This window comes from Cinclus cinclus, chromosome 2 (genome assembly GCF_963662255.1).
Source record: "Cinclus cinclus chromosome 2, bCinCin1.1, whole genome shotgun sequence".
NCBI lineage: Eukaryota > Metazoa > Chordata > Aves > Passeriformes > Cinclidae > Cinclus > Cinclus cinclus.
In genome coordinates this window covers 13304387-13318562 of record NC_085047.1, presented here as the reverse complement: position 1 = coordinate 13318562, position 14176 = coordinate 13304387, and the positions used below count along the sequence as shown (strand labels likewise).

Here is a 14176-nt window from a genome sequence, read left to right as displayed (position 1 = left end):
ACTGAGGTCTCAAAAAAAAAAACAACACCAAAAAACAAAAAAACAAAACAAAACAAAAAAAAAAAAAAACAAGGTTAAGAGAATTCCATACAGATTTGCACATTCTTTGGAGAGACCAATTATGTTAATGGATTCTTACACTCCTAGATATTGGAAGAATAACAAAGTCTTCAGAAATTACATTTTCACAACATTTTAGAAATCATAATAAAATATTAAGAAATAAATATTTTTCATGGTTAATGTTAATTGGAGAATTTAACAGAAATCATAAATAAAAGTTCTGTATTTGAGACTATGGTGGTGGGTTTTCCCTGCCTTAACTTCATCACCAGCATAAAACTAAAATACAAGTGAAAAATCTTCAGCAGGGACTTTGAAAAATGTTTTACTTAGGTAAAGCCACTTTGTGATTTTATCCACAGAAAAAGCACATTCCCTAAATTAGGAAACAGGAAAGCCCTTTTATTTTGAATACTGATAGCAATCTAGTTCTCTGCTGCTGTTAAAGAAAACTCCTCTATACAGGTCTGCAAGTAAAACTAACCAAAATTATACCAAATAAAAAATATCATCGGGGGGGGGGGGGGAAAAAAAAAGTGAAATTTCTCTGCACTTGCACTATTCTTACTTATAATATGTAGTTAAATACAAATTACTCCTATGCTAATTAAAAATGAAAATTATTGCATAATTTGAGATTAGTGTTGCATGTTCTGTAAAAAGTAAATACAGATTTTTGGTTTTGATAGAATTCTTGCCATGCTATACATGTTATTATACTCCTTGACTTGTGTTGTGTTCTTGCTTCCTGAATGTCTTGAATAATTTGTAGTTCCACATGGGAATATTCCCAAAGGCCTGACCAGCTGATGCTGACCTGACTGGTCTATGCACAGCTTCAAAGTCAAGAACCAGAGAACCCAAGGCAGCATCAGAACAATGATAACTCTGAATTTCAAGGATTCCACTCGCAGAGAGGATGGAGATGCGATGAGACAACAACATCCACATGGAGACAAGGATATCTTCTGGGACAGAATAAATTATTCAGACACCATGGAGTTTTCAATCTGCAAAATTCCGCTGCCATCTCAGTAAATTCAGTGCAATTTTTCAGGTGGAGAGAGTTCGCTGATTACAATGCTCAGAAATTATTGTTTGTTTATTAAGTGTAGAAAGCTGCATGTGGGCAGAGGTGGATGGTGTGCTTAGTGCATGAGCTTGATTTATCAGCCATTGCTCCAACTCCCACTGAGGAAAAGTAGTACCAAATGACATGAAGCTGTAGGGCTGCCAAAATTTGCATTTTGAGTTGGCTGAAAACAAGAATGGAAGGTAAGAGCAGTTGCAGAAATTGGTGACTCATTTGTAGCTGGATTTCAGTAATACTGCTTGGATGGTTAGAGCAGCTGACTTCCCTCCTAGAGTTTACCATTTGACTGTTAAAGTACTCCTTCAACCCCTGAAGTCCAAGTGCAAGACTGCAAGCAAAACAATCCTTTCATTTGAAAACTAGACAAGTTGAAATACCTTTATTTGCTTTCCTTCTAATGCTTATTCATGAACAAAGTGCCATCACTGTCCATAATTAAAATGCTACAGGTCAGTTTTGCCTGTCACATTTACCAAATTTATCTTCTGTCACCTTGTGTACTTTGGTTTTACTTTGGATCTGCACTGCATATATTAACCACAGAAAAGATGAAGAGGTAGTATCTTAGAATAGAGCCTTTTTTTTTTTTTTCCTTTCCCGAAACATGTAACTTGAGTAAAAGCTGCAGTTGTTTTAAATTTCCTGCAAAGGATCTGTTTCATATTCCCATGGTCGAAGATCCTCATACTGCAGGGGGGAGGATTGAAAAAAAAAAAACCATAGTTCTTCCTTCTTTGGATCAAATTGTTAAAATTGCCACCTCATTATGTTGTCTTGGTCATGTTTTCAGTACACATTACTGAATTTTCAAGGAGAAAACAAATATTGATAAATAGAATCATCTTTGGAATTTCACAAATAACAATTTTGTTAGGAAGCTTGCTGATTTCAGGCTGTGTTCACATCCACATTAGAGGTAACTTGAGGTCATATACTTCAGGCTGATGCTTCTTATATGTGAGATTTAAGCAGATCTTAATTGCTCATGAAAATGTTTCTTGAAGCAGCATTTAAGATAAGAACCTCTGCAACCTGCCATGCTGATACTAAATGATGATAAAACTCCAGAAGTCTATTAAATGTACGTGACCAGCAATTCCTAGTCTGAAAATCTACCTTTGATGATGAGAGAAAGGGCTGTTAGTCACAACAGCCATCATCGTGTAGAAGCTGATGGAAGCTCCCTTCTGGATTATGGATGGTATATTCACAATATTTCCCATTCTCTTCAGGTAAATGTATTCTATCCATGCACCTGTTGGAGACAGCAGAAAATTCCAGAGTATTGCTATGTGCATATGCCTTAATGTCCAGTGAATCAGAATAATGCTACAGCAGTGTCTTGGACTTCAGTGATTTTTATAGGAGACCTTGTGAAATTTTAAAACTTCAACTTGTTAATTATACATGTCAGCATGCTGCAAATTCCTGAATTTCTAGGGATTTGTTTTTCCACAAAGAAGAAATTATTGAAGCACCTATTGTTTGTAGATCTATACTGTAGCACCAGGGAAGTCAAAGGAAAACCTAATGTTGAAGAAAAAAAATCCTGTTGTTTTGATTTTCTGTTCAGCTGCAGACACAACAGTTACTTTTATAGAATTCAGATTGTAAATGGCAGCAGGTTCTATGCAGGCTGTTAGCAGCATATACAGTTTCAGGAAAAAAACGTGTTCTTGAATGCTTCATACAACGTTTTGAAATTATGAACTGATATGTCATTGGTTCATGCTGGCATTTCTTTCAAACTTTAGTCATTATGCAAAGACATGACACATGAAATCCTGACACCAAACACTTTCTAAATCATGAAATGGAAAACTTAATTTCCTTCCTTCATTGGTTTTACTGAACAATGAATATGTATGAAAAAATACTTAAAAGTAAAAAAAAAAAAAAAGATGAGCATCCATTCAAGATTACTTCTTCTAAAGATGCAAATCCTAGATGTATATCACAAATCTGAATGATGCAAATCACAGGAAAGAAACGGTTGATGATTTTTAATGGCAAAAATATTAGCATAATATCAAATAAACTTGTAGAGTAGAACAGGCATTAGTGTTGGCCATGATGAATAACAATACTAACCAAAATGAGTGCTTATAAGCAGAGATGTTACTACTCAAATTATTGCATATGCACTTTTTAATGAGTAATCCTGTTTCACTCATAAATACTGTATTTAAGGGCTTTATTCCTAAGAATTTTTCGGGTCTGAATATACTCCAACATTGCTATGATGCCCTTAAAATAGGGGACTCAAACAGATTCAGGCCAGCAAAATTCTCAGGAAGAAGACCTTTAAGTACCATGTTCTCATTCAATACAGACCTCAAATAAAAAAGTCATCAAAAAGAGTGGTTTTACTATACAATTGCATTTTAGTTCAGACAGTCAAATCTTATTGTAACTTGGGACTGGACATGTTTGTTCTGTAATTTTAGTGACCAGCAAGTGAAAACGTGGGGAAAACTTAAAAAGGAAGGAAACCAAAGAAACCTGTGGCTGGGCACATATGAACACAAATCATGTCAACTTATTCCATTACAAAATGGACAAAAATAACTCGAAGCTGACCCAAGGCAGGGTGATGAATCGTCAATCCTTTTCTAACATTTTTTTTTTCTTTAAAGGAAAACAAGCACTCTCAGCCTGTCTCTGGTGTTTGAGTGATTAAACTAAGGAAAGAAAAACTAGGAAGCTTTTATATAAAAATTTTAACTGCAGTGTCATTCCCCCCCCTTTGTTACTTAGATAATTTGAATTAAAATGTTTAAGTAATTATAACTGAACTAAGAATAATTACTTGGTTTATTTTGTTTAAACTGTTATTACTTGGACCAATAACAAATTCTTAGGTACATACAGGTGGTATACCTCTCCCACCCACAGAACTTTGCTGTAATATATGATAACCTTTACAATTGCTTCAAGAATTTCAAACAGAGCTTAATTCATGTGTGTATATATATATATATATATATATATATATATATATATACAAATATTTCATTTTCACAGGATTCATATCCAAACCTTGACACAGGCTAGCTTTATTTGCAGGGATAACTGATGTAGCAGGGTATGCAGAAAAAAGAATGAAAATAAAGTAAAAAAAAAAAAAAAAAAAAAAGATAAACCAAAAACAAATCACGATTTGAATTTCTGGGTTGCTCAGTAGCTGTATGCAGCCTGAGATCCCACCCAGTTTACTGTGAAGTTGATGTACATTTTACTAAAATTATTATGGCTAGACAGAAAATAGGAAGTCTTTCTGGAAACAGGGCTGAGACAGAGACCTGCAGGGGCATATGTAAGCAACAAGGTTCCCTTAGGGGAAGGAAAGTCGTGGAAGGCCAGAAAGAGGCACAGCTCGAGTCACAAGGTGAAGGGAATTGTCAGCAGGACAGATCCTAACCTCACAGATCACAGAGTCTTTGCTCACAAACCCTGACAATTCAGGAGAGCTTTTTTCAGCTGAAGAAACAAAAGGAAATTACTGCAGTAGCAAACAAAATGGAGAAAGTGAGGTAACCTGGACGTAACTGAAAGGCATATGTTTTCAAGCAATTTTAATTAATTAATGTCCTGAATGGAGTTCTCAGTTTCTCTATTTACATATCTACATTGATAAATATGGATATGTAATTAAAAGCTTATGCTGGATATATCAGCCAAACTGGATGTTTATTATTACAGAAAAAATGTTGTGCTACTAGAGTCTGAAATAAGTTAGAATGCAGAGAATGCAACATGGTAGCATGAACACCCGTATGTCATTCTCCTGGGGAAAAATCTAATTGAGAAACAAAACCTTTAAGCCAGTCTTTTTCTTATTTTCAGTCAGCTTGTAGGATACCTGACTCGGGTACACATTAGGAAGCAGAATATGTTCTAAAATTATCAGAAGTTCTGTATTAGTACATCATTGAAGAAACAGATCTGTAGCAACACATTAACTGAAGAGTCTGTAGATAAATTAATGACAGGTAAAATATTAGTCACAGCTCTATTATTCTTTGCTTTGCAGGTAAATTGGGAGGGAAGACTAGGAACTGGAGGAAAGTAATAATTTTCTGTGTGAGGAAGAAAAGGAGAAGGAGGAGTGAGTAAAAAAGTGTGAGAAACAGCCCTTTAACCAAGTTATATTTGGAGTATTTATATTAAAATACTGAGGACTGTAATGTTATGTATAGGCTACCTATAGGACAAATTAAGTTAGCTGATCATCTGGCAGCAATAATTTCCACATACTACTTATTCATTTAATTTTGTCATAAATTTTACAACTTCATTTGCACAAGCAGGAATTTATAGAAAGGCAAAAAAATAATTTTATTGCTAATAACATTATTCATGCAACACTTAGAAATTTTAATAACACATGTTGAACCCATGCATAGATGGGAGTGATTTAGACCATGAATTGAAACTCAGACCTGTTTCCCATTTATGCAGTCATAAGAAATATTGTTTGTTGAATATTATAAGCTGTGAGTAACAGGTGGTGCACAGTCTTTACTTTTCCCAATGTACAGAAATAAGACTTTTACATTATGATTTAGGTGAAGTTTCACAGCCTCCTAACTAGAAAAATATTCACTGCTACATCATCATTGTCCAGTTAAAGTATCATAATTTCACTGTGTTTGAAATCTGAGAACTGGTATTAGTAGGAAAAATAGTTTAAGGGTAAGTACAAATGGAGAGATTCCACAGTGAGAACGTGACAGGAAAATAAGGGAGTTTTTATAAGTATAATAAGGACATCAATAAATTATCAAGAGCTAAATATTACACGGAACTTAGATTAAAAAAAAAGGGGATTGAAAATTTGAATACAGGCCTTTGCTTTTATCCTGGCTTTGTCAAATGTTCTGAAGACTTAAATTCTCCTAATATATACTAATATACTTAAACTGCCTTTCAGGACAGGAAAACTGCAGACATTTTGGTAGCATAAAACACATTTTCGCTGGCGTTGCAACTTCTGATTGTGCTCTCTCCCAGTGTAGGCAGAATGTAGAAAATGCAACATTTCTTAAGTGTCTTGAGAAGGTCTTGTAGTACATCAGGGAATAATGACTCGAGCTGACTCCAGTCTCTAAAGCATGGATGTGTTACCTAGTGAAACATCAGGTACAGATTCTCTATTACAGCTACTTGGAAGTTCTTAAACCATTAGAAAACAACACAAGTGATATTTAGGCTGAAGCTCATGAAACAACAGTTTGTGTTGTAGAAGGAATGAATGAATATTCTAATCAAAGATGCACTGGTATTGTAGAAAATGTTAGTCCATGGAAAGTTTCCTGATAATTTCATGTGCACCAGACCTAGTATCATCAATGATAACTAAATGGCAGAAACTAGTATTGGATGGGAAATAAATGCCATTTCAAAGCCTTTAGGGCTTTATCACAGCAAGTAAATGCAGCACTGGAACCTATAGAAAGTATTCAAAAAATATCTATTTGGTACATAGGTAGTAGAGAACCAAATTGATTGAATTGAAAATGGATTTAAAATTTAAAATATAAATTAGGTGGGAAAAAGAGTATCCATTTACAGAACAGATAAAAAAAGGACTTAATTTAAGATATCCCATTAAATAACTGCTTAAATCAGTCGTGATCTAAAAATAATGTCTTCCCTTAGCTTTTTTAAAATTTTAATACAGAAGAGTTAATACATTTTACATTTTCTTGCCCTTTTGTCTCCTTTAAATAATCAAAAACTTTGTCACTGCTTAGTTAATTCTTTTCCAGTAGGAAGTGACCACAAAGTTTTACTGAAAGGAAAAATGTACAGAAATGAGAGAATCCTGAGCCAGTGTAATACCAGTACAGACAGCCATCCACACAACATGAATACATGTCTGGGTATGCACAGGTATTTGTGTCTTCTCTGAGTAACAGATAGTTTACCTTCTATCCCAAAAGAGGAACAAATCTGAAAGACCCTCTGGTCTTGTGGCAAATACTTAGAGCTGAGTTGTCAATACAACCAGTATCAAGTATTTTTGGCTTCTTTTACACACCACAGCAGATACTGTTACCTAAAGGAGTGTGTGGAGCTCAGGCAACTGATTGAGCTACTTGAGAACTTGGAAATATCCACTTTGGCTCACAGCTTTCCTATTTCCTCAGGTCACCCAGGAAAGCTGCTCTTTCTTTCTGACTGAATACAACCCTACTGCTGCAAAATTAATCTTCTTGCTCAAATACTGTCACCCCTCCCCCCCCCCCCAAAACTAGAGACAGATGAAGGAACACCAAAATGTATTCAGTTTTCCATGGATCAGATGACTCCTGAAATTCTACTATTCAGTGCTCATATATGGTCCTCTATATGCTTACGTCACAGGTTATGAACCTCTATATTCTCAACAGTACTAATTACCTAACATATAAATTACCCTGTTGGTCAAGTTAATTTTTTTGCCTTCTTCCAGTCACAATATTCTTACTCTTTAACTTCATAGTCTTAATATGCGAAGCCCACTGAAATTCATTTGGGGCTTAAAAAAAAATAGAAGAGAAAACTTTGATGCCTGATTGAATTGTTTGCAGAGTGTTTCAATTTCATAATCAAATGCAGTTGTGGCTGGCTACATAAATTGTTCTGGTTTACAGGCCTGTGCCAGAATTGCAACAACAAAAACATTCTATGATATTGTAAGTAGAAGCTTTTCACATAGTATGTAGGTGAAAGCGGTTATAACAATTTTTTCCAATACAACAAAAAGATTTGTTTTGTAAATTTCGCAGCTAATTTAAAGGTGAATTATTCACAAAGAGCAGAATTTGGAGAGCTCAGAACAATTAAGATATTTCCTGGAATCAATTAAAATACCCCACATACATCTCTGGGTCTTTTTATTCATTTCAAATAAAGACCTGATCCTTGATGAGCAAGAATTTAACAGGGCTCACATTTCAAAAAGGTCAACATATTTCACTGACACCGTAAGACTGCTCCTTATTGTGCAGGGAGAACTAACATAAACAGGGAGTAAAAAAAAAAATCAGATTCTTTTCATTAATATTTGTAATAGCTGAAGTGAGGTTAATAGGGGGAAAAAATAGATTTGACCTTTCAAAGAAAAAGATTACCTTTGCCTATTGCCTGATCATGAAAACTATGAAAAACTCTACAACCTCCAAATATTTATGATTTGCATGCCAATACCAAGTGAATTCAAACTTATAAAATAAGTTAATTATTAGTCTAAACTCTGCAATATTTGTAAACAATGTCACAGGAAATTTCACGGGGAGAACCAGGTTATTATTGCAATGGAAGAAAGCAGAATTCAAACTGTTTCCATTATAAAATTAAAAATCACAGTTTGAGGTTTCTTTGGGGTTACAAGTAGAATGGCTTAAAGCATTTAAGAGACATTCAGTGAATCTGTACGAAGCAGAGTGTAAAGTACAGTAAAAAACAGAGTATAAAATTCTATCTTAAATCCAACATACAAGCTGCAACTGGGACGTCTGTATTGGCTCCTTTCATTCATTTTATCTTTAAATCATAGACTCCTCAAGGGTATGCAGCATATGCCTCTTTGGACACATTCTGCATACAGTGGAGCCACTGTCTCATATCAAGCCCCATCTGTTCTTGTCATTTGTATTCCAAATCAGGGCTTGAAATGGTAATTACAAATAATGTTGATCAGCATTCATATTTCTGCTAGAATTAGATACTATGAAAGTGGGGCATTAAACTCTGCCCTCACATTTCTGCAGTATACACAGGAATCAGTGACAATTTTGTATCAGCGGTTAGGATGTGCTGTCCTTCAGGGACGTGTGTAGAGATCTATGTGCATGTCCAAAATCCATTTCATAACTGATTATGCCAAATCAAATCCAATCATTATCTTTCCTTCCGTTCTAAAAAAAGCACCCCTTCTCCTGCCTCCTCCTTTCCCTGGGAAAAGGGCCAGGCCTGCTGGATGCACAGTGGTCTGTGGGAATGTGCCATTTCAAATCCCAGCTGAAAGGGGCACAGCCAGGTTGGCACATCAGTGCAAGGACAGGCAGTGCTGGGGAGCTGGGGACAGGAAGGACAGAGGCAGAGTACGTGCATCAAGCTGAGAGCTTTAGCTTGACACTGAAACAGCAGATGAAGCCTTGGACTCAGCCTCCATTTCCATTTTTACACCTTTAATGGTGAGACAAACACCCTCCAGCACGCATTGCCATTCATTTATTCAACCTTACCCACCCCCCCATGTATTTATGGGCTATACAGCCACAGAAGGTTTACAGAGGTCATCTAACATGACCTCCTGAAAACTTTTGATTTAACTTCCAAGAGAAGTCACAGGAAAGGGAAAGACCCCTTTATTTCAAATTCTTAATGAAAGAGAGACCACACACTGTGTGGTAGATTGCCCTAAAAGCTCAATGATAAAAGGAGAGAGGAAAAGGCTTCTTTGCTTCTGGTCTGAACTCACTTGGCTTCAACTTGAAAATACACACTTCTGAGGTACTGAAAATCCTTTATCAAAGCTGTATTTTCCAAAGAGATAATTATAGAGCTCATACTCATTAATATTATCCTCCTTAAGCCCAGCTGGGTTATTTCTTTGATCTATGACTTTGGTGCGTATTTTCCATTCTTTCGGGTACAATAAATTCAAAACTCAGGAAAGTCTATGTCCCAGTTATAAGATCTAGCACTGGATAGAAAGCATTTTGAATCCGTGCAGGCTCACAATGATCTCACATTCAGCAGTCTTCCTTATCTACACGAGGTACGTTTACATTTTAGCCAAGAACCATATGATCGAGGAGCTATATACTAAAGTTAAAAAAAAGAAAAATTTAAAAAATAAGAACAGCAATTTATGTGTTCTTTAATGACCATCATGTTAATATTATTGCTTGAGCAGCTTTTCCATCTTTTGTGGAAAAAAATAATCTCCTAAAGATACTCATAATTTAACAGCAATGATAAATAAGGTGCAGTTGATACCAAGAAAAAGCTTGCCCAAAAATTCAAAATATTAATCCCTTGAATAAAGGCAATAATTTTTGTGTTTATGCATAATTTACATTGTTGCATGATGGAGTATTCCTTTAAAAGTTGTCACATATAAGTAATAGTTTCAATTTAAGACTATATTCTATACTGCTCCCCCTCAATTTCTTCAATGCACCTTTTCTTTCTCTTTCTGTATGCAAAACACTGCTGTATTATTTAACAACTATTCAATAATTTAATCACTGCCAGTTTTGTTCCCTATTCACCTAATTTGGTAGGAAAGCACAAGCCAAGCTTTTGGCAACCCAGAGCAGGAGAACCACAGGGCATATGTAGCAGCATATTTTATAGGTCAAGGACATATTCAGTATTTCAGAATATTTATTCAAGATTCAGCAAAAACCCTCCCATGAGCAATACAAAGACTTCTTTCTTTGGCAAGAACAAAGGAAACCACATAGCTGTATTTATTCTCATTCTTTTTATCTTCCACACACAGTCTGTCAGCACACCAGTAGGAAGTGAATATAGATTTTCTTTTGGTTGTCACTGTTACTGAGTTGAACCACAGTTCAGAATATACTCCAGCAACACGTCAGTTTAACCACCTGCAGCTGGAATTAAGAATATTAGGCCGTCTTATACAAGCACTGGATAAATTTCAGGTTTCAACTGCACCAACATTTTTTAGCTTATTTCTGCTATTTTCTCTCATTTTCAATATCCTTTATAGAAAGTTATTTTGGGAACATTTCAAACGTGAGTGGCTAACTTTTGTAACCTTTGAACAAAGCATAGTCTTCGCAAGTCAGAAAGATGACCTTTACCTTGAAATATTTAAGGAAGAGAGAAACTGCTTTGTCTTAATGCAAACCTATTAGAAAAAATAATATATAAATACTGCTATATTGCTCCAAAATGGAAATCACAGAACAGGCAAATGGTACACAGAGCCTCACATAAACTGCCTCAATTCCAGGAAAGTTCAAGTCAGAGACTAGACCAGACCAGACCTTCTCCTTTAGAACACAAAAAATGAAAGTACATCATACCTTACTGTACAGCAATTCCCGAAAAACTAAGTGACTTACTACTATCTAATTCCCTTAGTGGCATGATTGCTATCTAGGTTTTCACCTGTGTGTGTGTGTTTTAAGCAACAGCTATGAATATGCAAGAAGAAGGTATTTTGCTGCATAATAATCTAGAGAAAAATGAAGAATTAGTTATCAAGAAAGATGATATCTCTTACTTCAACCACTACAGAGAAATTCTGTAGTCTACATCAGGAAAAGAAGCAAATGCTTGCTCAAATACTAAAATAATTATTAAAAAGGGGAAAAGAATTTTGTAGAAACACAGCTTGCTATATAATCACAGTAAGGAATTGCATTGCACCATTCCCTTTTCATTTCACCATTCCACCCAAGTACAGCTCTTTTTCCTACACTGACTTTCTCCATAGTCATACTGCACTCTTTCTCTACTCAACTTACTTATGTAATAAAAAATTAAAATGGGGAGACAAAATGGGAAAATAGGCTCAGTTTGTCCTCTGTGACAGGAAAAAATAGGAAGAAAACATAAGTGGGAAACAAAGAACTACAAAGTATTTTTATTTTTATATTTTAAATATCTTTAAAATCCAATGTATTTTGAGGATTACTGGACAGAATCCAAACATTCTGAAAAAGGGCTATGTGTAGCCATTACGATAAAGATGAAATTGAAACCATTAGGGACTACATATGACAATTTAAGCTACAGAGCTACACTGCCTTTCAGCATTTAATTGCTTTTTTTTTTTCTTTTTATTTAGTTTGAAATTTAGAATCTCCATGTCTCTCTTAATGCCTTAGAAAATAGCAATTGCTTCTAATTCCAGAGGAATCTAGAATGAATCTGTCTCTAAATTAATTTTCTGCTTACAAGAAGGAGATTAGGCAGACAATACGTATTTAGATATTTTATACATTAGAGGTAGATTTACCTTGTCACCTTCAGAGAAAGTCATTCCATCAATGGCCCTTTTCCAAGTAATCTCTGGGACAGGTTCTCCTTCTGCTTCACAGATAAGGGTTGCTTTCCCATTCTCAAAAGTGGTTTCATTTTTAAGTTGTATTATTTGAGGCTGCACTGTTAAAAATACAAATTGCATTACTGATCATGCACAATGACTGTCATATCAAAATCTATCTTTAAAACCACTTTTTTTCTGCTCTGTCTGACCCTGGATTAGACAGTCTCCAGAGGCGCTTTCCGGTCTCAGGCATTCCTTGTTTCTATAACAACTCATTTTTGTCTTCAAATGCATATTATTCAGAAAAACATAGGAATTATTACCATTCTTTGACCTTGATCTTTAGCAATGTTTCACTGGCCTACATAAATTACAGAATTTAACAAAATCTCCCAGCAACAAACACATTTCCCTGGTATTAGCACTATGGAGAACTGAACAGTCCTCTGATACGAAGGTGCTCATCCTTACTTACCAAGTAAACTGGTGGTAAGACACATTAAAAAAAAAATCCAGGTAATTCTGCATTCTTCAAATCTTTCCACTTTATAGTCTCAATTGCATAGCAGCTATATCTTTCAATCTATACTGTACCTTATCAGGTTATTTATAGATACAATACAATTTCTTGTTACATGTGAATACTTTTACGTCGAGGATTTATCTGCACAATATCACACAAGAACTCTGTATTAGTACTGTGCATAGAATATTATTCTCTTCCATGGCATTCAAGTATCTTCATTAAAAATTTTTCGGTCCTATATTTTACCTCATATATAGTGATTAATGAGTTTCTCTGAACCTATTCTCTTTGTACATTGAAGAAGACACTCATCCCAACATGCAATCCTGTAATAAGAATATGATTCAATACGTTTACTCTCAAAAGCAGTGAATAAAATTTACACAAGTGACTCAAAATTGGGAAGCTCTTAAGACTGACTTCATTAACTTTAAGTACATATGTTGGAAGCAAGGTGTTTTCTAAGCAGTTTTTCCAAGCTTCGCTTTTGAGGAAGCACTACTGTAGCGTGCTCATCATGAAACAGAAAATAAAAAGATGTAAGCTGTTTTCTGATGGGGTTGCTGAAGCGTGTGCTATCCAGAAGAGCAACATTGGCTTATGTTCATGGATCAAAATGGGAAAGATAAACATCCAGGTTGGAATGGGCACCAGGAAGGCTTCTTGACCAACCCTGTCATCAACACAGCACCCACAGATCCTGTTCAGGTCAGATTGCTCAGGGATATGTCAAGCACTATCGTGAAAAATGTAAAGAAAGCACAGGGACTAGACAACCTCTCAGCAGCCTGTTGCAGAGCTTGGCTGTCCTGGTGAGGGGGGTTTTCCTTATGTTCAGCCTCCTGCTTCATTTTATGACTTCTCATTTATAAGCATTGTTTCAGAGATGCTACATTTCAGCATCACCAAGAAGAATAATAAAAACAGTTTCAAACTTGCTATCTGTAGGCACATTGCCTACCTTTTATCCTTACCTCCCTTATTCCCTCCGAACTATTCTTGGTCTCACTTCTCATTCCTTTTCTCCATATTCCTTCTGCTGCTTCTCTACTGTCTGTCCGCCCTTGACTATTATGAAAAAACTATTGTGTGTTTACTGCATAGAGATGAGAAACAGGTATCATTTTACCTAAGAAAGCACTGAACTAATATCCTGCTCCATTAATATGTACTCAATGCTGAGTTAGATCATGTAAAGAAAGAAAACACCCTCAGTGATCAGGAATTCTTGAAATGTAAACTGGATCCAGATTTATTTGATGCAGTAGAAGGTAGCAAGCAAATCACGGTCAGGATATCAATTTGGCCTAGAAAATATAAAAATCCTCTGTGGTACAAAAAGGGATGTCAGTGGAAAGACATTCAAATGCCTATGAAATATTTCACCTTGGCACTCAGGTGCTCTATCTCTATGGCCATATCACCTGGCTACAAAAGAATCTGTTCTATCCTTTCATTCCTTCGATATATCATC

General features: G+C 35.5%; 1 protein-coding gene across 1 annotated transcript in view; it reads right to left on the bottom strand.

Moving 5' to 3' along the window:
- Positions 1-14176, bottom strand: part of NCAM2 (neural cell adhesion molecule 2) — a 128905-nt gene that overhangs the window by 90092 nt on the left and 24637 nt on the right. Inside the window, exon 7 of the mRNA XM_062510789.1 lies at positions 12147-12292. Within this exon, the coding sequence (XP_062366773.1) occupies positions 12147-12292 (146 nt within the window). The remainder of the gene's footprint in view (positions 1-12146; positions 12293-14176) is intronic.